The sequence below is a fragment of the Dromiciops gliroides genome, chromosome 2 (genome assembly GCF_019393635.1).
Source record: "Dromiciops gliroides isolate mDroGli1 chromosome 2, mDroGli1.pri, whole genome shotgun sequence".
In the NCBI taxonomy this organism is placed as follows: Eukaryota; Metazoa; Chordata; class Mammalia; order Microbiotheria; family Microbiotheriidae; genus Dromiciops; species Dromiciops gliroides.
Genome location: NC_057862.1, coordinates 126,575,492 through 126,600,715, shown reverse-complemented (window position 1 = coordinate 126,600,715; position 25,224 = coordinate 126,575,492). Strand labels below are relative to the sequence as shown.

The 25,224-nt window shown below is 37.6% G+C and overlaps 1 protein-coding gene across 2 annotated transcripts in view; it reads left to right on the top strand.

Moving 5' to 3' along the window:
* Positions 1-25,224, top strand: part of AKAP13 (A-kinase anchoring protein 13) — a 393,887-nt gene that overhangs the window by 283,046 nt on the left and 85,617 nt on the right. For both annotated transcript variants that reach the window (XM_043982253.1, XM_043982254.1), the window contains 2 exons: positions 8,972-9,044; positions 15,607-15,746. In XM_043982253.1, the coding sequence (XP_043838188.1) occupies positions 8,972-9,044; positions 15,607-15,746 (213 nt within the window). The remainder of the gene's footprint in view (positions 1-8,971; positions 9,045-15,606; positions 15,747-25,224) is intronic.

The following is a 25,224-nucleotide window of genomic DNA, read 5'->3' as shown; positions in this document are numbered from 1 at the left end:
GCCCATGCATAATGATACTGGAGACCTTCTTTGGATTTCTTTAATATTTCATAGATACCAGGGTCAGCACAGAGGCTGTCCATCTGTTGTTACTATTGCTACATGACTGGCACACCTCCTTTTCCAGTCATGCATATCCTTTCATAAGAGTCCAAGCTACTCACATCATAGACTTTCATCAGGAAACTAAATTAACAGTCAACTAGATTCATCTTGCATCTGCTGTATCCCTGATTCACCCACCTAAACCTTTCTAGGATTTGGGTCTTGTATGTTTTGTTTTGGGGGAGGTTTTTTTTTTTTGGTGATAATGAAGAGCCATCTTTGTGTGAGAATAACTAAATGACTCTACAAGACTCTTAAGGGAACATACACTTGTGGGAGTGAGAGACTAGCCTCCACAGTTTCTTAGAAGTATAAACATAAGGCTTTTCTTCATGTGAAACTACTATGGGACACAGCTGTGTCTCCTCTTGTGCCGGATACTATCAGAATTCACAGCAGATAAATAAACAATGGAACCATTCAACAAATAAACAGAAGTGTTTATTTTTTAACAAGTATAAAGAAAAATGATTACAATTAAATTATTTCCTTAACTAAGTTGTTCTTGGCTACATGTTTTTTTTGTTTTTGTTAACTTTTTTTCTTTTTTCCTACCACTATCTTGGATTGCCTAGGAACAATACTATAATTAATAAAGTACTAACAACAAAAATCCAGGCAATGTCTTTTGTGTCAGAGGACCTGGGACCTTATTCAACTATAATGTGTCTTTTGAGGGGGATTTAAAGGAGACAAAATATAAGTAACATTACTTAAAGCGATAACGTTAACCTGGGACCTGTAATGGAAGGTATGGTGTCCTGTCAATTACCAGTTGTGTGACTTTGGGCAAGTTGGTGAACCTTTCTGCTTCTAGACATAAAACAGAAGGGTTAGAGCCAGTGATCCAGCTTGTGCATGTTAGGATTATAATTTTTCTTGAGGGGGGGTGATTAGATTTTTTAACCTTTGTATCCACAGCACCCTAGCCCAATGCCTTTCCCTTAGCGGGAAATAAATGAATTATCCTTGAAGTACAGTTATTTGAAAGGGTTGCGATCTGCCCCGATGAGGGGAATCCACAAATCAATGCTATCCTAGCTCCACTGAAGTCTAAGATATAAAAACAATTCCTATAAAAAAAAATCCTAGGAAACAAAAAAGGGAAATTATGAATCAAAACTTTGATTTTACCCATAAAAGCAGATGATTGCAAACCTTTTAAATGGTGTATGCCTTCTCAGGATCCATCAAAGATGCCCATAGTCCTTTTCACTTTTCTCATAAGGAGCTGAAATTACATCCTTTTAGGATGTACATTTTTAGGATTTCTGTTTGGGGGCACCTAGATGGTGCAGTGGATAAAACACCGGCCCTGGATTCAGGAGGACCTGAGTTCAAATCCAGCCTCAGACACTTGACACATACCAGCTGTGTGACCCTGGGCAAGTCACTTAACCCCCATTGCCCCACAAAAACAAACAAACAAACAAACAAAAAACAATAACTGGAGAACCTGGGAATGAGGCATAGGAAGCTACATTATGTTTCAGATATATTGACACCCAGCCCTAAGGGAAAGCCCCCAAGGAAAATGTCTAGAATGATTGAAGCTGATGCCCTATAAGCTCAGGCATGAGTCTGCTGCTTAAGAACAGTCTTCTTTTAGAAGCTCCCATTTTCTACAGCCCCTTTGGAATCTATAGATTCAAATGTTTACTTTCTTAGGATTCAGGGTAATCCTCCCCTTTTCACTAGATCCAATCCAATAGTATGTACCAAGTGCAACTAACTCACTGTGCTAGTTGCTACAGATAAAAAAAGAGGGGGAAGAATTTCCAGCACTCAAGTTTTAAAAATTTTACTCAGGGATATGACATATAAACATAGAAGGGCATATATGAGTATTGGGGGAGGGGATGGTAGAGGGCATTTTATAATTAGGAGTAGGAAAGCAAGGTTAAAGACCTAGAAGTATAAAATAGTGATGCTTAGCCATTCCCAAAGAAAAGACCCTAGGTTTCTTCTGATTCTCCTCCCTGAGCCATAGGAAGGAGTGGAAGGATCCATCAGAGATGAGTTCTCTGCATTCGAGAAAGGGAAATGAGAGCTGGTCCCCACTAATGGTTCCCATGTGGCCTAGAATTCTACTGAGCAGCCCTCCTCTTGTCTCATGGACTGCCTTGCACATTTTTTCCCTTTGTTTTGCTGTGCCGTATTAAATTACCCCAGCATTTTACAGTCCAAGTCCTTGAGCTGGTTATCTTGGGATATAGAAAGTGTCCCCTAAGAGCATGGCTCATCACTGGGTTCTAGAACACTGCTACTTTTTGTGGGGATTCTCTCTCTCTCAGAAATGTTTATCCAGTACCTCCTGTTCCCATAGTACTGTTCTAGAAACTGCTAGGGTTGATAGGAAGAAAACAAAAGAGGACTTGTGGACAGTGAGGGAGAGAATGGTTGCTGCCCTTTCCTTGTTTATGCCATAGGTGGTGCTTCAGATGTAGCCTCCAGAGAGGTGTGCTTTGATTTTCATGCCAGAGACTCTGGCACTTCAAATCCACAGCTTCTCCCCAGCCTGATGTTTTAGTGCACGAGCTCATGATTCCATGATGAATTGTCTTTAATACCTTAAGTGAGTGGGAAGAATGAAATTGCTTGGGCTGCAAACCTTGAATGATTCTTTCATTCCAAGCTACATGGTACAGTGAAAAGATTACTAGATTTCAAGTAAAAGGACCTCCGTTCAACTTATGGTTTGACACTTTATTACCTAGGTAGAATAGGGCATGTCAGTTACTTCTTGGTGACTCAGTTTCCTTTATCCATAAAATGAGGGGATTGGATTTGAATGGGATTCTGTTCTGTTCTAGCTGTGGAGCTGATGTCTTAATGCCATCAATAAAGGGCATACCCCTCCTCAGATGGCTGAGTTCATTAAATGGCTTGGGGTCATTCAGCTTTCTTTGTTGGTTCATTGACTTGGCCTCGGTAATGCAAAACTCTAACTTCTGCCTTCAGCACTGGAACATCCATTGGCTGGGTGTCTCCAATTATCTCCAGAAGCCTCATCAGCATTTTGTTTATCTTTAAATACACACACACACACACACACACACACACACACACACACACTCACTCGCTTTTATGAAGTAAAAGCAAGATGAAGAAATCAAATAATGAAATCACAAGCCTAGATCAAAAAATACAAATTTAGTATTTCAGGGAGAAATAGAATAATAAAATGCTAGTATTTTCCTCTAATAATACCATCACCTACTTATGAAAAACTTTTTAGCTGACATAGTTCTTTCTTCACCAGTGTTCTATGACATAGGTAGAGTTGACCCTGAGAACCTAGAGTCATACCTCAAAAAGAATTGGTGCCCAGGTCTCTCCATTTTATATCCTCACACTGGGTAGTGTGTGTCTTGGAATCAGGAAGACCTGAGTTCAAATTCTGATTCAGGTATGTATTAGCTCTGTGATGCTACAAAGTCACTTACCCTCGCCAGCCTCAGTTTCCTCACCTGTAAAATGGGGATAGTTCTAGCACCTACTTATCTGTACAGGGTGATTGTGAGGTTCAAATGGGATAACATATGTAAAGTGCTTTACAGACCTTAAAATGCTATAGAAAGACCAGCTGTTATTAGCTGTTATTCAAGTTGAAGCCTGCTGGGTTAGCAAGGAAGCCTCTTTGATGTTTCAGTTAAGGGTGGGGAAGCCTTTTGTCCTCCCCCACCCCCCAGATATAGATTGGTTTCATCTGGCCTTCATATCAGCGGTTTTGATCTGCTCACGTCTTATTTAAAGTGCAGCCTCTGAGGGTTCAAGGCAGCTTCTCCCCAGCTGTGTTCTATAAAACAATGTGAGCTGGAGTTCTGTAAGGAGATATGAGTGATTTTTCTATTTCTCCCTGAAATACTAAATGTGAAATTTGTATTTTTTGATCTAGGCTTGTGATTTCATTGGTGTAGGAAACCCTGGTTGAGAAAAACCCTCTACCAATGTGGATCAACAGCTCTCCCACAATTATCATCTTACTTGCTTAGTTTTACCCAGGGTCACTCAGCCAGTATGTGTCAGAGGTGGCCCAACCTAATGTCAATATGAATTTATATGTAAACAATACTTTCATGGTATTTTTTTATTATGAATATAGGCTTAATTCTTATGGTTTTTTTATTCTAGGAGGAATTCCATACCCCTAAATGCTCTAAACCAACATTTATGGCTTAAAATTTTGAATTTCAAGCCCCCAAAACATCCCACAATTAAAGAACTTATAAAATGCTAGCTTAAAAGTTAGAATACTCTTATCTAGGAACCATTATTAACCACTAATTTCAAAGGACATTAGATACTAACAACACTGATATCTTTTGTACTAGTAAATAGCAAAGTGTAAAAGCTTCATGTAAAAAAAAATAAATAAATCTACTGACTCATTCTTTTGGTCTCTACCCTCATTCTCGTTTTCCTCTCCCATTTTTTTTGCTCCCTTCCTTCCTGTACCTACGCAACCTCCCCCTTCCATTACTATTGCTTTATTTGTATGCTGCTTGCCCAACCCCCATTGTCCTCACTCCTTTCTTTTCTATCATTACCCATTTTTCTTCTCTCCTTTTCTCCTTCCCTCTTCAACTGGCTAACATACAGAACTGAAATACATATATACATACACACAATATATGTGTGATATATATTGTGTGAGTGTGTATTAGCATGGCATTGTACTTGTTGAATAAAGTTTTAAGGTATCTGTTCTTATATTAGTTGTCGGGGTTTTTTAAGGTATATTTCTCACCCAAAAGTAGTTTTTAAAAAAACCCTTGGTGGATATTTTCCTTTTAGGGCAAGTGTTTCCCATTCCTCTTTTTAGAGCTACCTACCCTGACTCTGATTGAGCCAAATGAAATTTATGCACTAGTAATATGCAGATATTTTCTTCTTCAAAGGAAGTATGTATGTGTATGATGCTATTGACCTAACTAGATACATTACAAGTAAACTGAAACGCTGGGTTTTCCCAGAACCACAGTCTTGAAACCCCCTTCTTCAAATTTGACTCATTCTGAAAAAAAAAAAAATGACTTGAGTCTTGATATAGACCAAATGTCCAAATCTGAACACTTGATTACTTTGTATGGATACTAAGGATCTAGAGTGACCCCTTTAATAATTGGGGGCTTTTTTCTCCTCTCAAACTGGAACAAGATCTTTTTTCCTTTCTTGTGTGGTATAGATGAATGAAGACTTTGCTTTAGAACTCAGGCTACAAATCATGTGTTGTTTTGAATCCTGTTGAGTAATTTGTATGGCAGCAGATGATCCCAAATATTTTCCTGTGATTTCCTACCAGATTATATGCTTCTTTAGAGTAACAGCCATGTGTTCCTTATCCTTATATTTTCTCTACCTCCTTTGGTAAATGTACTTAACATAGTAGTAGGTATTTAATAAATGTTTGGATGGATGGATAAATGGATAACAAATGGATTTTAAGTATTGGTTTTATGCTGGTATAATTCCGATTCCTAGACTAAGTCTAGGGAAGAAAATATTAGCTCTCTTAAAAGTAGTCTTCTTGGGGCAGCTAGGTGGCGTGGATAGAGCATTGGTCCTGGAGTCCAGAAGACCTGAGTTCAAATGCGGCCTCAGAAACTTGACACTTACTAGCTATGTGACCCTAGGCAAGTCACTTAACCCCAATTCCCTCACCCCCCCCCAAAGTAGTCTTCTTTCATAGATGACAGATTCAGTGACTTATGCAAAGAAAAAACCTTAAGACTGATGAAGTTTTACTCCAGTTTATTGTATAATTTAAAAAAATATTTCTGGAAATAGATATTATTTTCTTATTATTACATTTGTACTATTAATATTGCTATTTATTGGTATACAAGTGTGCTTAAGAAAATTTGATAGTCTACAATTTTAAATTATAATTAGAAAATGACTTAAAAGGATTATGTACTTTACAAAAGTGTTTGTATAAAAGCACAAATTCTGTTATAGCATTGCAGAAAGGTTCCTCAATGCATCTAATATGTGATTTGATTTTTTAAAAATTAATTTGCTATTTATTCATCCATCAAATGTCTTGAGTCCCCTACTTCAGACAAGACTTTGTGCTAGCTATTTTCAGAAATACATTATTACATTGAAATAAAGAAATTCAGTATCATCCAGACAGCAGTTTATTAACCAGTTCTTACCAGTTGCATAACAAACCAGAACTAAGGCTCATAGGAGCCAAAGACCTAGAACTTTGGATTTTTACCAGGTTAATATACAGTTTGGAGAGAATGAAAAACTGGATGAAAGGGTTGACAACTAGTTTCTTATTGGAGGAGGAGATTGGGAGACGATGAGGTGAGGGCAAGGGTTGACTGGAGAGGAGGATTGGGTGACAATCAGGAGGCACTGAGGAGACAAGGAAAAAGGGGTTGTTTTGTGATACTTTTTAAGTGGGGTGACTCTTGGCCAGGGTGGGTTAAGGGTTAATCTTGTGGCTCCTCTAAACTCAAGTGACTTTGAGATTTAACTTCACAATATATGAGAGAGATAGTTGCCGGGCCTGGAGTCAAGAAAAACCTGAGTTCAAATCTGGCCTCAGACACTTACTAAGCTGTGTGACCTTGGACGAAGTACTTAAGCTCTGTTTGCCTCAGTTTCTTCAGTTGCAAAATAGAGATGATAATAATAGCACCTCCCTTTCAGGGATATTGTGAGGATCAAACAAAACACTATTTATCTTAAATCTTAACTTAAAATATATTATCTCTTCTGAGAGAAAAGTTTACTCTCTAATATGGGCATATTTCATAATAAATATATACATATATAAACACATACATGCAAATTTCGATATAATTGGTTTCCTTTGTAATTCTATATTTTTGTGCTTTTAAAAACATTCTGAAAAAGGGTCCCTTGGCTTTACTAGAGTTGCAATGAGGTCCATGACGCAAAGATTATTAACTCCTATAATAATAATGGCAATGATACCTAGCATTTCTATAGTACCTACTATGTGCTAGGCACTGTGTTAAACACTTTACAAATAATATCTCATTTGATCCTCACAATAACTTTTGAAGTAGCTAGATACTATTCTCTTCATTTTGCAGTTGAGGAAACTGGCAAACAGGTTAAGTGATTTGCCCAGCGTCACACAGTGTCTGGGTTCATATTTGAACTCAGATCTTGACTCCAGGCCCCACATTCTATCTGCTTTGCCAACTAGGTTAAGTCTTAAAAATTTTTGAAAAAATTCTTAAAGGCAGGGCAATGGAGAAGGAGGGTTAGTTTTGTAGATTCCTTGTTTCACTTCATCAGCAATTTCTATTTAGAAACAAAAGAGTTGTAATGATAATGTAGGATAATGGAAAGACTACTAGCTTCAGTCCCTGGGATAGAATCCCAGCTTGTACGTGAGAGTGTGTCTCTCAGATTGCATGCAAGTGTACATCCATGGTGTTCTTGTGTATGTCTTTGTTGGCAGATGAATTTACACCACAAGAACCAGCACAAGTTTTGGCTCCCAAATTGACCATTTCTGTTTTTGGGTTAAGATAGAAATTCTCTTGGGATAAATAGTACTCTATGGTATACATGAAACAAATTGTATAGAACCATTTGATTATTTAAGAGCAGAAGAAAGGAATGTTTGGGCTTACTTTCACATGCATGCATTTTAGGTGTCTGTGTGCCCTCAATTTTGCTGAGGCCTATTTTCCTGTCTACATCCCCAGGACTGGTTTATTATTTTGAACTAATTACATTTGCAACACACAGGAAATAAAAGGGACATTGAAGAACTCTGTACCAATGCCTTCATTTTGTTTCTGATGGGATGACTATACTGTACAAACCTTTTTTCTGGTGGTTTTATGTGCTCTTGAGTTTTTGGCAGACTATTGTAAACAGTTTAATTATATGGTTTGAATCAGCATTTTCCCATTGTTATTTGGTCCTTGTTTGGCAACAGTGCCATCCCCAAGGCCTCTGGATATCTTGTTCTTTCTTAGCATGTGCAATTCAGTTCCACAAACAGGTAGTACAAAATGCTCTCTCCCCTTAATTAAGACAGTAGTTCCCTTTAACAATAGCCCAGAAGTGTTCTGAGTTCCTTTCCAACTCATAAGTGCTCTAATTATGAAATAATGAATATGTTAAGTGAGTTTGTTTCATCTAAAATTTTGAATTAGGCCTTCTAACTTTTAATGTTTACAGTTTAAAAGTGTTGATTTGTTTCCATCATTCAGTAACCATGCTTCTTTGTTTTATGGGTAAAGATTTGAGGTACAGCAAAGATAGAGCAGTATGATAAGGAAGTGTTGGGCTTTTGGTTTGGGAGCAGATGCGTGAGTGGGTTGTTGGGAGGTTTTTCTTTTATTTTTTATTTGCTTTTTGTTTTATCACCAGTCTTTGAGTTAGGACATCAAATTAGGGTTTGACCATTGTAGTCTCTGGTTTGGTTCATTCCTGCTTTGACCCTCTTCCTCAATGTCAGTTTCATTCTGTTGCTCACACACATTTGGTTTTGTTTTGTTTTGTTTTGTTTTTTTGCGGGGCAATGGGGGTTAAGTGACTTGCCCAGGGTCACACAGTCAGTAAGTGTCAAGTGTCTGAGGCTGGATTTGAACTTAGGAACTCCTGAATCCAGAGCTGGTGCTTTATCCACTGTGCCACCTAGCCTCCCCCACACATTTGGTTTTTACTGAGGCTCAGTATTCATATTTGCCTTCCTTGAATACAGGCTAATCTGTTTTAATGAAGTTCCTTTTTTTTTTTTAAGATCATTTCACTCTGTGTTCTAACAAAAGGAAAGGTGTTACAGGTCAAGAGTTAAGTTTTAAGCAGCAACTTTATCTACTTCACTGTCTAGGACTTAATCTTTCTTTTTCTCTTCCTTCAGATAAACCGGGAAAGCTGGTGTACGATAGAACCATGCCCAGATCCATCACTGTTGGCTTCCAAACAGAACCCAGGTAAGCAATACTTCTACATTTGATTAATTTATTTGAATAGCTTGTCAAAGAAATAGATAACTTGATAACCAAATCTCTCCCTAAATACAAAATATTTTATTTTGAATCTTATTCTCCTACATATCCTTACCACAAAAAGGAGTGGAGCTTTGTAATTGGGGGATGGTTTGTTTGCACCATCTTCACCACTTGAGGAATTGAGGAGGAGCACATGTAATTTATTCAGCTTCACTTCTGCAGTAATAAACTTCACACGTGTCTTTTATGGATCATTAAAAGGCTATTGAAGCCAACTGTATAATACAGATACATGGGGTGGACAATTTTAGTGGGGGCTGGGTTGGGGGGGTGGATATGCAGAAAGAAAGGTAAATCCATGTAGTCATTAAAAACCATACTGGCACTGTCCAGGCTTGTGCTTTTTCCTGATAATTTGAAATTTTGGCAACTGACCAGTGACTTAAAACAGTATATTTTAATATAAGACACAAGATGTTAGTATACTGACTTATGGTTAGGAAAGCCAGCTTCTAGTATAGACTAAGCCACTGACTCATTCTGTGACATAGGTCATGTCCCTCAAACTCAGTGTTTCCCATCTAGAAGATGTTACGATCCTACCTCATTAGGGGCGGTGTGAGGATGAAGTAATGAATGATTACAAGACAGTGTTATTATAAATGCCACATGAACTGTGATAAATTATGTTCTACACTGAATTTAACCCTTCTTGAGTACTCCTAAATTATTGTAACCTTCATTCATTTCTCCTTTTTTGCATGGTGTGTTTTAAGAATGACTGCCTGGGGCAGCTAGGTGGCACAGTGGATAAAGCACCAGCCCTGGATTCAGGAGTACTTGAGTTCAAATCCGGCCTTACACTTGACACTTACTAGCTGTGTGACCCTGGGCAAGTCACTTAACCCCCATTGCCCCACCCAAAAAAAAAAGAATGCTTGACTGCATCCCTACCATATTCCAGGACTCTTTCTTTATTAGTGGTTTAGGCAGAGAAACTCTACTAGTGGAGCCATACTTAAGGACAAGCAAATCCAGCTTTTACTTGAAAAGCTCCACCTCCAGAGACTTAGTGAATGTCTCCAACTTGGTAATGTTACTATCCTAAAGGTACTTAAAAAACATCATAGGGACAGCTAGGTTAGAGTTCTGGGCCTGGAGTCAGGAAGACCTGAGTTCAGATTCAGCCTCAGACACTAACTGTGCAACCCTGAGCAAGTCACTTAATCTCTGTTTGCTTCAGTTTCCTCAACTGTGCAGTGAATGTAATAACAACAAGTTTGGGGGCAGCTAGGTGGCACAGTGGATAGAACACTGGCCCTGGATTCAGAAGGACCTGAGTTCAAATCCAACCTCAGACACTTAACATTTACTAACTGTGTGACCCTGGGCAAGTCACTTAACCCCAATTGCCTCACCAAAAAACAAACAAACAAAAAAAAACGCAGCAAGGTTGTTGTGAGGATCAAATGAAATAATATTTATTATGAAGCACTTAGCACAAAGTAGGTGCTATATAAATGCCTTTTCCCTTCTCTTCCCTTCTGGCTCCCTGACCTTGAAGTTGTCTCCTCCAGTTTCAAAAGAGCAAAATCTGCCCCAGTGGAAAAGATAAATCACATCCTTCTCATATATTCATTCCTTCAGCAAATATTGATAAATAAGTTACTGTATGAAAGTCATTATGCTAAGTCTTGAGGTAATATGCACAGATAAATGACATAACACTAGAATTAAGTTTTGTGAATTATCTCAACATATGTTTAATTCATGTATTTAAGGAAGTTGATTACCCTTCATAGGACCAAATCCTTATTATTTCCCAGATTTGCCTTCCAGCTTAGCAAAATTTTAAGTCTGAATTTTTTTTTTTTCTGGATTTCATTGCCTGACCTTAGGCACCCTCTATTATAAATCCAGGATATTTTTGCTTGAGTTCTGAATGTTAAAGTTTGCATTCTTCTTCAATGACAAACACGCAGTGGGTTATTGTGACTTAGCTGCTATCTATCATATATTGTTTACTCTTCCCTTTCTCCACCTATATATAATTTTTCAGTGGATATCATTCAGGTTGTCAAACTCGAATAAAAACAATTCTTGATGACTGCATATTAACTTAGAAAACCACAGATTAACATTTATGTATGTTGTATTGTATTTTTATTTAGTTGGCCGAGTGTTTCCCAGTTACATATTAATCGAGTTCAGGCCCCACTTGGGAGTTTTGTGGGCAACAACTATGACATCTGCTCTACATAATCTGAAAAGGCACAATTTATCATTTATCATCAAATAACTAAATGCACAATAAATGTAAGATGTCAAGTTACGCAGTGGCTGTGCAATGGAAATTACCATTTCTGTTGCCACTATTAAGGTACTATCCTTATGATCATAGAATCAATCAAAATCTCAAAGTTGAAAGGATCTCAGCAGCAATTTTGTCAAACCAGCCCATTCCTGAGAAAGAGTCACTTCTGTATCTCCTTGACAAGTGGTCTTGCAACCTTTGCTTAAGAATCTCCATTCCACTTTTGAACTTCTCTGATTATTAGGAAATTTTTCCTTATATCAAGCCTAAATTTTTTTTGACAACTTCTACTCATTGTCATTAGTTCTGCCCTTTGTGGCCAAGCAGAATAAATCTGACCTCTTTCTGCCTCTTTCTTTTCATACCTCTTAGCTACCTGAGGATAGCTATCTTGACTAATTGTAGTTTTCAAGAGACAAACTTTTCTTCAGACTAAATACCCTTCACTCTCCAGTAAATCCTTAAAATAAAGGACCTTTCCTATCCTGGCTGGCTTCCTTTGGACACTATCCACCTTTGTCCATGCCTTTCCTAAAATGAAGCTGCCAGAACTTAAAACCATATTCCAGGAGTGGCCTAATCTGCCCACAGTAAAGCTGAACAATTGTCTCCCTGCTGGAGGATAGCATCAGAGGCCTTTTTAAATACAACTTTCTCTGCTGCCATATCTCACTGGTGATAGTAAATGTGTATTGGACTACAATCACTGGAGAATTTCTAAATTTTATATTGCTCATTTAAATTCACCCCACCCAGACCATATTATCTAGGTGAAATTCTTCTTCTTCTTTTTTTTTGGGGGGGTGGGGTGGGGCAATGAGGGTTAAGTGACTTGCCCAGGGTCACACAGCTAGTAAGTGTCAGGTGTCTGAGACTGCATTTGAACTCAGATCCTCCTGAATTCAGGGCCAGTGCTTTATCCAATGCACCACCTAGCTGCCTGCTATGTTGCTCATTTAAAAAAAGAGATTAGTTAACTTTTCTTTCATTTTTGGAAACTTATCATGTGATTTAGGGTGTGGATGGATTTTCCTTTTGCCTCTTTCCCACCTTCCTGATTTGGTTTGTTATCCCACCCAATGTACACCGCCCGCCCCCTTAACTCATACTTGGCTTCACAGTCGATTTTAATGCCTTCTTGGATTTATTTTCTTGGGGAGGAGCTTCCACCAACCTTGAATCTATAGCTGCCTTCTGAATTTTCCATCAGAACGTCACTAAGCTGGTTTCTGTTTCAGTCTGGAATTTGGACGTGGTTTGTTAGGCAGCCAACAGGATCGTGAGCATCGAGGCATAGTTGCTGTTACAGCCTTTTCTTTTTCTTGGCCTTTCTACCCCCTCCCTACTCCTCATTTTCCCTCCACTGCAGACTGGAGGTTCAGATTTTCCAAGTGGGAAAAAGGGTGGAAAGACCACACCCACTAATATGCCTTGATCCCGTACACAGTTTGGATTCTGTGAGGCATGAATGATCTGTTGAATATGAATGTTTCCGATCAGCCTTCTGCCAACAGAAGGCAGAGCTGTTCCTTTTGGGGTAACACATGCAGAAATAGTTTTCATTGGGTGGGAACTTAGAGGTTCAATTTTTTTACTGAAGTTTTAGCTTGAATTTGAAACACTCTGCCCTTTAAGAGGGCAGATTTCATTCTTCTCTTCCAATTTGCCTCTATCCTTGCTTCCTTTAGCTGTTCCCAAGCTCTGTGTTTTCCAGACATCATCAAGCTTATAGCAAGCAGGTGGCTTGGGTAGGGGGGGAGGGAAAGGGCAGGGCACAGATTCTAAGCCTCAGACTGTATGCAAAAGCCCAGGGTTGGTGTGTAACCACTTAACTGAATTAATTTTTTATCCTCTCCCTGTTACAGAAGGGGGATAGAAAATGAACATCCCTCCTAAGGCTGTGTCATAGTTTTATATATATCACACCCCTCTCCTAAGCTGTAAAGTCCATGAAAGCAGAGAGCATATCGTTTTAATTCAAGACAAATTTATTGAGCACCTACTTTGTGCAGAGCTTTCATGGAGCTTACATTCTGCTGGAAGGAGCACAACACATACACAAGGTAAAATACATTCAAGTGGTAAGAACAGTGAGATCTTTATGGGAGAGACCATATTTTACTTAAATGCATGCCTTACCTAGCTCAATACACTACACACAACAGGGCTAAGTAAAAGTTTGTGGAATTGAAATGCAAATGGAGCTTCTTTCAGTGTCTGGTCCTAATTCCAACACCGTATAGGTATCCCATCAGTAACACTCTTTAGAGATCGAGTTTTTACTTGAACACCTGTGATAATAAGTTAACTATTGAGCAAAGTTATTGATCAATAAGAATTTTGTAAACTGCCAATATGTGCCAGATACTTAGGCCCCAGTGCTGGGTATACAAATATAAAGTGAGAAAGCTCCTGCCTTCTTGGACCTTGCAAGAAGTGTAAGATGAAAAAGCATGAAGGATAGTCTACATAAAAAAACAAACAGTTTATGCCAGTAATAGTTATCAGCTGCATAGATTTCCTAGAGCATAATATGTAATATGTGTGAGGAAGTAGGCTAGAGGCAGGTTGTGAAGGGCTTTAAAATGCCAAATAGAGCAGGTAATATGTCATAACAAAGCATTAGGGAGTCACTGAATCTTCTCTCTGAAAGGGGGGATGTATTGCAGGGAGGAAACAGCTGTGATGTGGAGAGACCACTTAGGAGACAAATTGGCAGTAGTAGCAACTCATTCTCCTTTTTGTTCAGCAGCTCTTTCTGTTTCTGGATGATAGTTCTGTCATCTGGAGCACCACAAAATGGGATTATTCCCCCTTCTGTAGAATAGCATAGTATAGAACATGTTTACAGACCCCTTGCCAACCTGTTCATTCACTTCTAGGTAGTCTATAGTTTGCCATTTCCCCTATTTTAAAAATTGACCAGTAGATATCAATGTAGTCAGTATAGTGTTCCAAATGTGATCTGACAAATGTGAAGAACACTGCAGTTCCATTGTCTCTATTCAGATACCATATGCTTATTCGTTTAGCATGGTTGGTATAACACCAACATTCAAACCTATCAGTATCAGTATCATTCTAAATATTTTTTAACAAGCCATCATATTATCTTACTCTCTGTCTTGTCACCCAAATTGGGTAGGAATGTTTTGTTTATCTCTCCTAGGCTACTGATTTAAAAACAAAGAAACAAACAACAGTAATATATGTTTAATAGTACAGAGACTACAACAGAAGTCTGTGACAAGCTCCATACTTCAAGTTGACAGCAGTCTATTAATTAACATTCTTTGTGAACAACTATGCAGCCAACTCTGCAAACCTCACTATCATTCAACACACATTTCTTTATCTTGTCCATAGCAGTATCAGGAAAGACTATGAAATAAATTGTTAAAATTCTGTTATATACCTATGACATTCCATTTTCAGTCAGTCTAATAATTGCCCAAAATCAAAAGCCAGTAGATGGTTTATCAAAATCCTTTGGCCGGTAATAATTCTCGACAACTATTTTCAAGGGGCAAGTAGATTTTTCCATATTTGCTTATTATTTCTTTGGCATAAGTATTACTTCTGAAGACCAGAGGAAAAAATGAGAAATATTTGCTATATGGTTTTGTTAGCCAACAAAGACTAGTAATCACATTTAAAAATTAAAATTTACTTTTAAGATTCTTCTTTATTCTTCATTTTGAATATTTCAGTTATCCAGAAAAACCTAACAAGGGGCTAGTTTATAATTGTCTTTATAAATCTTAAAGTACTATGTAAATGTGAATTACTAATATGAATTATTTCATGCCTTATTGCTAAACTAATAATGGCATTTTTATACCTGGTTGCAAGATGACTCTGTTCCAGAAGAGGAAAGCACTGATGTGCAGGCAGTTTTTCAAAAGTTGAACAGGTGTCCTAAGTCACATTTGTCTCTTTTGCATATAGACAAGAAGTTTTCTGCAGCCTCTTAAATGTCCTGGAGTGACTCTAGTGGTGTAAACAGGGAGAATTAACAGAAACAGCTGTAGTTCCTGTCCAGATGCCTAGATTTGGGATTATAAAACTGAAAGCTTCATCTCTGCCTATATTTCCTTTATAGCCTTTCTAGATGTCTAACATGTGTATGAGGACTGCTGGAATGCAAAGAAAAGCCTGATTTTTACCACTCAAAAAAAAAACACCACCACCACCATGTTGAATAAATTATACATGATATTTATTTTGCAGAATGCGAGAACTTCTTGGAAGTTGGACTGGGTGGAGAGTGTGCCTCATCACAGGATGTACTTAAAAGACAATCTGGAAGTGATTCTGACCTCTTCCCTTCACCCAATGATGAAATGGACGACAGCATTATCTTTACAAAGGTATATTTGGGTTCCCTCCCTTCCTAAAGTTTGCTCATGTTTTTGTAACTGTGGCTCAATCCTGCCACATAACTAGTCTTCTTTTGCCCCTTTCTCCAAACTCCAAACTTGAATGTAAGAACCCCACATTAAGAGGAAGAAACTAAAATTCAGCTTTCCAAATGGTATTGCTCCCTTCTGTTCTGCACAAAATCATGGCTACTCACTTTCAGGTTCTGAAACATACGTTGAACCTTAAGCAAATGGAAGTTCCTTTTGTTTAAATCATGTCAGATGATAGATAATGAACTCTTTCCAGTGGGTAAGAAGAGACCACAGCCTAGACTAAATGATGTCATGTACTATAAATTGGTCGTAGTGTCATTTCTGATGAATGTGGTTGAACCCAGAGCTCCCTCCTGGCCTTAGTGATATCATCCCTGCTCACCCAGCTTGCTTAATGGGAACCTTCAGAATCACCACTGGGGAACTTTGCCTCTCTGTCTGGTACAGAGGCAGAAGATAGTGCTACCCCTGCAGAGCCCTTGTGCAGTATTAACAGGCATCATGAAACCAGTGTTTACGTGTAATTTGAGGCTTCATCTAATGAAGGGGTGGTTTGCTTGCATTTGCCTGAATCTAGCTGAAAAGAGTTCTATTTTGTTTCATTAGGAGAGAACCTTAAGCAAATGCTTTCCCACACTCAGCATAGCAACCCTAGCCATGGGCAGAAAAAAGCAGTAGTTCTTGGTTTTTATATAGAGAGAGAGAGGAGGGAGGGAGAAAAAAATTGGCTGCTCTGTGTATTTTATTTATATATATATATATATATATATATATATATATATATATAAAATGGTGCCTCCCTCTTTTATGATGCCTGCTATAATTGCTTGATAAAGATTAATTCTTATTCTGGGCAATGTGTCAAGATGACTGTGGAGTAAAGAGGGCTTTAACAAATTCCAATGTTCTAGAATTTATTTGGACCTTTGGGAAATTTACTCCCCTGATCAATCTGTTCTGCTCCTGGTTTTGTTCAGCTTACACATTTACAGCCTATTTCCTACACCCCACTCCCCACCTTGTTCCTTTGATTCAGCCCAATATTTCCAAAGAGTTGTGGAGAAGACTTAAAGTGGAAACTTCAGGATTACTATTAATATTTCCTGGAATGACTTGTCCCAAGGATTAACTTTCCTCTTATGAAACAAAAATTTTCATGTCAGACAATTTTTTTTCCCCTTGATTTTTGAGGAGAGGAAAACTAACGAAATCCAAAGGCTTGATGTTTTTCTCATATAGCTCTGAGTTTCTAAATTCTGGGACTTTGAAAGACTTTGAAAGTTCTCTAATAATTCCCTAAAAAATTCTCATTCCTAAAGGGAATGCCTTTCTGAGTGTGTGTGTGTGTGTGTGTGTGTGTGTGTGTGTGTGTGTGTACACACGCATATTCATAAAAAACAAAGATCAGGTAAAATCAATATCATTGAATGTTAAGTGACTTGTCTTATAGTCATATATCCAATAAGTGATACAGTTGAAACTTGTACTCTAGTCCTCTAACTTTAAGACCAGTGCTTTTTCCACTACAACAATCTGATTTTTAAAATTGCCTTTTTGTTTCTGCATAGTCCCAAATCTCTGCAGATTAACGGTGAAGTCTGGTTGTTGAGCTGTACATTTGGCCTGGTTGAAGATACATATGTGATTTTCATTAACCTTTGTCAGCTGCCAAAGTTATATGGCCTTTGCCAGTATTGGCAAGCTTATTAGGATAAATAAACTGATGCAATTTTTAAAATGTGAAAAATAAGTGAACTTTCTAAATAGGTTAAATCAAATGACATAAGAAAAATTTTAAACTTTGGGGAACTTTTCCCCCTTATTGGCATATTCCAGAAGAGGTACAAAATGAGCCACTCCCAAACTAGATAGAATGAGAGTCATAAAGAAAGTATTCTTGTGATGGGTCTTTTATCTAGCAATTCAGATTTTAAAAGTTTATGGGGGCAGCTAGGTGGCGCAGTAGATAGAGCACCAGCCCTGGAGTCAGGAGTACCTGGGTTCAAATCTGGCCTCAGACACTTAACACTTACTAGCTGTGTGACCTTGGGCAAGTCACTTAACCCCAATTGCCTCACCAAAAAAAAAAAAAGTTTATGTAGGAATGGAATTGTTCTGTGCTTCTGGTTTGTCTTCAGTCTTCATAACTCTTGTTTTTATCCTGAATGATTTGTAAAGACACTACACTAATACAAAAATCACCAGCTACTTATTCAGAGGCCCTCTTCAGAGATGAAATCATTTTAAATTCGTCTAAACAATGAACACTAAGGTTCTGGCAAGATTTATTCCCATGATCCAGTCATCTTCCTTCTCGACTGAAGAACAGTCTGTAGACTAGGCATTGCAACATCCTCTTCTGTGAACCATGAGAGGCACATTAGGTCACTTCCTACAGACATTTGTGTGAGTCCAACCTTGAAGGTTGGGGCGGGGGAAGGGGTGTTATTTGTTTTGAGTTTTTGTTTTACAGTAATCTCTAACATATGCCAGGTTTTTTTCACTTTAACCATGTATTCCCAATCAGCCTGACGGCTAAACACAATTCTTGAGGATTGAAGTCTTTTCTTTTTCTCTTAGGTCATCAAGATGGTATTTAACTTTTCACAGAATTATTTCATCATATATTAAAATCTGAAAAGGGTATTCAAAGATCATCTAGTCCAAAATCCTTCATTTTAGAGATGAGGAAATTGAAGTTTTGAGAGTTCAGCGACTTGCCCAAAGTCACAGATTATAGCAGAGCTAGCACCAAGGTTCTCTGTCTACAAATCCAGCACTCTTCTCATTGTAGTGATGGAAGGTACTATATTCTGAAGCAATTTGTTCTACTTTCTGAGAGCTCTAATTAAACGTTTTTCTTTGCTTCAAGCGTCTTTCTGCCTCTTTGTATCTACTAGTCTTCATCACTTGTAGTCCTACCCTTTAGGGCTAAGCAGAATAACTGTAATCCCTAAAGTCCCTTACTGTTCTGGATTCTTTTAGGTGCTTGCCAATTTAACAGTGACCTTACTAAATTGTGCCTAGAAGTTGTCCCAGTAATCTGGATATGCTATGTTAGGGGCAGTTAGGTGGGGCACAGTGGACAGAATGCCAGGTCTGGAATCAGGAAGACCTGAGTTCAAATCTATATTCAGATACTATCTGTGTGATCCTGGGCAAGTCATTTATTCTACTTGCCTCAGTTTTTTCATCTTTAAAATGAGGATAATAATAGTATTTCCCAGGGTTGTTGTGTGGATCAAATGAGATAATAATTATAAAGTGCTTGGCAGAGTGCCCAGCACATAGTAAATGCTATATAAATGTTGTTATTGTTATTATTATTATTGTTATTTCCAGACTAATATATGACAGGACTATCATATCCTTATTTCATGACCCAATTTTCTCTTAATGTAGCATGAAATGACATTGACTTTTTCCATAGCCATATTACTATTTAGTTCATAGCCTACTAAAATTCCTAGGTATTTTTCAGATGAACTGCTGTATAGGTTCAACTCCCTCTCCTTGTGAAACTGACTATTTGAACCCAAGTATAAAACTTTATATTTATCACTACTATGTTTAATCTGTCTAGATTTTGTCCAACATTCTAACTTGTCAGAATTTTTTTGTATGCTAATTCTGTATCTGGTATTGCTAATCATTCTTCCTAGCTTTGTGTCATCTGCAAGTTCACTAAACAAGTTATGGACACATTTTTCAAAGTATTGATTAAAACAAAGTCAGACGCATTAAAATCTTCCTTAAAAGTTGATATGTGACTATTAATGGCTACCCTTGGATCTAGCCATTTTCTAGTTCTAAATCTTAACTGTATGTCATTGATTCATGTCTAACCATCGTGTCCACGTTGATACCTTGTGGGACTTTGTCAGAGTCTAGAACTTAGCCCTTATTTTTAGAGGAAAGAACTTGGATTTCAAGTCAGAGATTTCAAATCGAATCCCGGTCCATCTCTTACAATTTAGGCAACCCTGGGCAAATTTCTTAATTTTTTGGTCTTCATCTATTAGATGGAGGTATTGGACTCTAGATGACTTTTCAAGGTCCCTTCCAATTCTAAATCTCTGTTCCTATATCAGTAACATTCCCATGATCTAATATTTGCTTATATTTATGGGAAAATTCTAGAATTTATAATTAACGCCGGGTTCCCAGGCCTACATTCCAGTGTTCCCTTTTTTGAAAGTCAGGATAGTTCTCTTTCTCCATTACTCTGATAACTTCTGGTCTTTCAAAACTCACTGATAGTAAATCAACAGTTATACCCATCAATTCTTTCTAGATATCTGTGCTTGATTATAAGGGTAAGTGAAGTTTTCTCTTACTATCACTTTAATTATCTTTGGTATTGACTCTGTGTTAACCATTTTTAATACTTCCTCTGCAGTTCAAAGATCATTGTTCTTGATAGAGAAAACACGAATTGAATAGTTGTATCTCTCTATTACCTGCTTTCATTATTTCTTCTACCCTTAGCAGTAGTTCTTTTCTTTCTTGAATCTTTCCTTCTTCCCTCTCCCTCTTCCTTACAGGGTCATCTTGTTCTTAGCTTGAGTACTTTTCTTTCTTTCTTTCTTTTTTTAAGTGAGGCAATGGGGGTTAAGTGACTTACCCAGGGTCACACAGCTAGTAAGTGTTAAGTGTCTGAGGCCGGATTTGAACTCAGGTACTCCTGACTCCAGGGCCGGTGCTCTATCCACTGCGCCACCTAGCTGCCCCTAGCTTGAGTACTTTTAACAGTATTCTCTTAGGACAAGGCCTACATTTGCATTCTTGCTCACTCTTGTTCTATTTTTCCATCTTCTGTATATCCACACCAATCTTTTTAGGTAATACTACTTTTCCTCATCACATAACTTGTTTTTCTTTGTTTCTTTTACATTTCATTCTTGAGGCTTAACCAGACCTTTCGTGTCTGATGACATCTGATTTCAGGCTATGGAATCCTACTTATTTTTCTGAGCTTTTTGAAAGGGAGAGAAAGGAGAGGGGAGAGGGAAGAAGGAAAGATTCAAGAAAGAAAAGAACTACTGCTAAGGGTAGAAGAAATAATGAAAGCAGGTAATAGAGAGATACAACTATTCAATTCGTGTTTTCTCTATCAAGAACAATGATCTTTGAACTGCAGAGGAAGTATTAAAAATGGTTAACACGGAGTCAATACCAAAGATAATTAAAGTGATAGTCAGTTTTCTAAAAGTCTCACATCAGGAAATGACTGCCTTTTCTTTCCATCACCCATCTCAGTTTCCAACATTGAATGGTCACTTTACTCCAAGGTTCCCATTCTTTTTACCCCACCAACTAGTTGTTCTTTATTGGTCAAAATTAGGTAGCAGCTCCTTTTATTTGTTCTTCCACCTTTTGATGGGTGACATGATCATTAAAGCAAAACAATAAATGAACAGTTTTAGATTTGGAAAATCTTACTGGAATTTTGCTAATTGTGCTTTGTGTGGGTTTTTTTTTTTTTTTTTTACTTTTTTAAGGATTGATGATATTGTAACGATTGGAATAATGCCACCTGCTGGATACTTACTGTAAAAGAGTTCTGCCCATGAAGGGAAGGTCTTTGAGGGCAAGACCAGGAGTCTTTTCTTCAGGATTCAGGAAGTGACGCGGACTAGTGGGAGGAGGAAGGAAGAGACTGGCGCTCAGTCTCACGCTCTTTCTTTTGGACTCTGGTGGAGAGCGGAGCTAGAAATGTGCTCTCCCTTTAATAGCTAGGAATTTAGGCCTTTTTCTCTCTCTTTACCAAATTCTTATTCTCCTTAATAAATGCTTAAAAGTCTAACTCTTGCTAAAGCTTATAATTTATTGGCGACCACTCATTAGATATTTTAGACAGTTTAGCTAGAATTTTAGCCGTTAACAATATCCAAAAGTGTGACATTTTCATTTCATTGGTAATAGTTTGTAAGTAACATAGTTAATTTTTATTGATGAATAAAAGTTAAAATAGGACCTCATAGCAGAAGCTATTGATAGAATTTACTTTCCTTTCTATGTAGGCCTTTACTAAGTCATTCTTTTTTTTTTTTTTTTTTTGGTGAGGCAATTAGGGTTAAGTGACTTGCCCAGGGTCACACAGCTATACTAAGTCATTCTTAAAGGAAAAGAGGGCCTTTGTGAGTCAGTGGTAAGGAAGCAATGTATCCTGTACTTGGAGGACAAGCCATTGTGAATGCACTAAAATGAGAGATGGAATATTGCAAGTAAAGAAAAGAAAGAAGGCCAGTTTGGGTGGATCTCAGAGTGTGGGAAGGGGAGTAATACCTAATGAATTTATAAAGATAGGTTGTGTCTGGGTTTCTGCTAGAGCCAATAAGAAGCTGTTGGAGCTGGTTGAGTAGGGGGGTCATATGGTCAGATCTGTGCTTAAGGAAAATAATTTCAGTAGCAGTGTGTAAGATCTCCTAGAGTAAGGATAGTCCTGGGGCAGGGAGACCCATTAAGAGGCTGTTGGAATAATCCAACTGAGAAGGTGATAAAGACCTGAAATGAGATAGTAGCTGTCTGAGTGGAGGGAAGGGATCACCTGAAAGAGATGTTAAGAAAGTAGGAACAGGGGCTGCTATGTGGCGCAGTGGATAGAGCACCAGCCCTGGAGTCAGGAGGACCTGAGTTCAAATCTGCATCAGACACTTAACACCCATCAGCTGTGTGACCTTGGGCAAGTCACTTAACCCCAATTGCCTCACCAAAAAAAAAAAAAAAAAGGTAGGAACAGCAAGATTTGGCAACTGATTTTGTTTGTAGGGTTATTGGGGGATTAAAGTTCATTTAGTTTTTTAACAACAATATTAATGTTCCACACTCAGAGCAGTTTAAAGTTAGCAAAATACTATTCACATTTCATTTGATCTTTATGACACCCATATTAGGTAGCTGTTATATTTATATATACATACAATTTTAAATTCATGTATATATACATATCTGCAGGTATTATGTATGTATTATAGGCATGTATCTACACACAGCCAGACACTACACACACACACACATATGTGTATGTGTGTGTATATACATGAATACATACATTTTATAGTTAAGAAAATTGAAAAAAAAATTTTAATTGATGTTCAGAGAGGTTAAGTGATTGAAGAAGAAAGTTATCAAATAAATACAAGATATTGTCATTATGTTAAATTAATGCAGGTAACTCTAAGGAGATGGTATGGTGTAGGAGAACAGCACCCCTAAGGTCAGTGGTTGAGAGTTTGGGATTTGAAAGCAAATTTGATGGTTTTATCATCAGGAACCAGAGTGAACTAATAGGAGATATTTTTGGTTGTCTTGTTATTAATACTGATTATGGAAGAATATTCACCCAATCAATCTTTAAAATATCAGCTAGCGACCAAGAAAGGGGAGAAGACAGCATGTGTGTATGTATATTTCACATCCTATTTAGAATCACCAACTGAAAGTGACCCATATTAGCTTTCAGCAATTTATCCCACCTACCCAATTATCTTTCCATCTTCTCATCTTCCTTTTTCTTCTGCAAGAATTACTAATCTCTATTTTCATGAAATTGGTTGGGAGGTTTAGTTTGAAGAAATCTGGGAAATAGTCTTTTTTTAGTTGTTAGACTTTCTGAGAGAGAAAGACTTTAATTAAGGAAACTGTCTTTTCTTAGAAGGTGGAAAATTTACAATAACAATTTTCAAAAGAGCATCTACCTAGTATTACATTTGTTCACAATCTGAATCATAGATTTAGTGTTGAAAGGAGGGAAACCAGTGGCTGTCTGGTACTGTTGACTAAAGTGATGTTAGATTGGCATTCATATCAAATTATTTTGAAGATGGACAGAAGTGCTATCCAGCATTCTCTCTGTTCACTTACTTGCAGGAAGAGACTAGTATATTCTAGACAGTGTCCAAATTTATAATTGCCTGTGTGGTCACAATATTAGCATTTATCTTCATTATCTTCTTGAATTCACCCACCCATCAAATTATGGGTTCTGGTATCTTTCAGCTGGCTCAGCATGTCAGATCATCACCCTCAAAGTGTGTAATTCCTATTTGGCACTAGGTGGCCTGACAGTGAAAGATCAGTGCTACTTTCTCAAAAGATCCATTAACTCACTTGGTGGTTCTGGGTAATGATTTTATTTAATAAAGCACCTTAGGGAAGAGAGGAAAAGGAGTAGTTATTCCTACTTCCCTTTAGGACAAGGACCATTTCTTTCTTTAACATAAACTGCAGGTGCTATCATAAACTGTTCTGCATTTTTTATAATAGCCATTGGGAACATAACTACAAAATGAATCTCTTTGGGGATATTAACATTGGTGCATGTTCTGTAGCCAAGAATCATCTTAGTTTCTAGTTATAGCTTTTGAAGAAAATTAGAATTAAATTATAGTATACATCAAGAGTATATGTACAATGTAGACTCCATAGGGCTTTATTTGGTTTTAGTGACTTTAAGATGCTAAAAGATATTGAACTAAACTTTTATTTATGGTTGGAGGGTTTCCCCCCCTTGTGTAGGATCTGGAGATGCAAAACAACTATAATCTCTTATTTTTAGCATTCTCTGTTGCCTATGAAAACTGCCGTATTTCAGGGATTCATTAACAGTGTAGATGACTTATAATCTAGTAAGGGAGATTTAAAAAAACAACATATATTGGAAATTGGATTGGGGATGTGTGAATCTGGTTCTTATTAAGCCAAAAATTGTTAACTATTTGGAAGACTATAATGAAGTGCTTATGCCTCCTGCCCATTATAAGGCTTTTGGATGAGATCCTTTTCAAAAACATTCTATGACTCTTTATTATTTACAGAATCAATTCTAAAAATTTATTAACAAAGCACTCAGAGGCCTCTATGCTTTGGATTCGATTTATCCTTCCTACCTTACTAGCCATCACTCTCCTTCATGCAGTCATCATTTCAACCAAACTGGATTTCCCCCGCCCTCCCCAAATACATGTTTTTATTCAAACCTTTGACATTCTGTTCTTTTCCTTGTACTGCAACCCCGGAACAATCTGTCTATCAAAACTCTCAGTAACCTTCATATCCCAGATCAAATCCTTAATGAAACCTTTTCTGATCCTTCATAGTCAAAAATAACCTCTCCATCCCTTGTGTTCCCATAGCATAATGTATATATACTGCCCCTGTAGTGTTGATCATGTTCTGTTTTATGTGTATGCTTGACTCCTCTCCAACTAGATTTTAAGCTCCTTAAGGAAACTGCAGCATCTTATTGGTCTTTTGGGCATTTGGTATGTTTTTTTGAATCAGTCAAAGAATTTGTGATCTAGGGTTGAGTTATCTAGGTCACCAACCAGAAGACCATGAATCCTTTGAAAATATTACTGGAGTTTTATGTAGAGCCTTTTTCTTTTTCCCAGAGATCCATCCAATGTGTGATCTAAATGTTTTTTCCCCA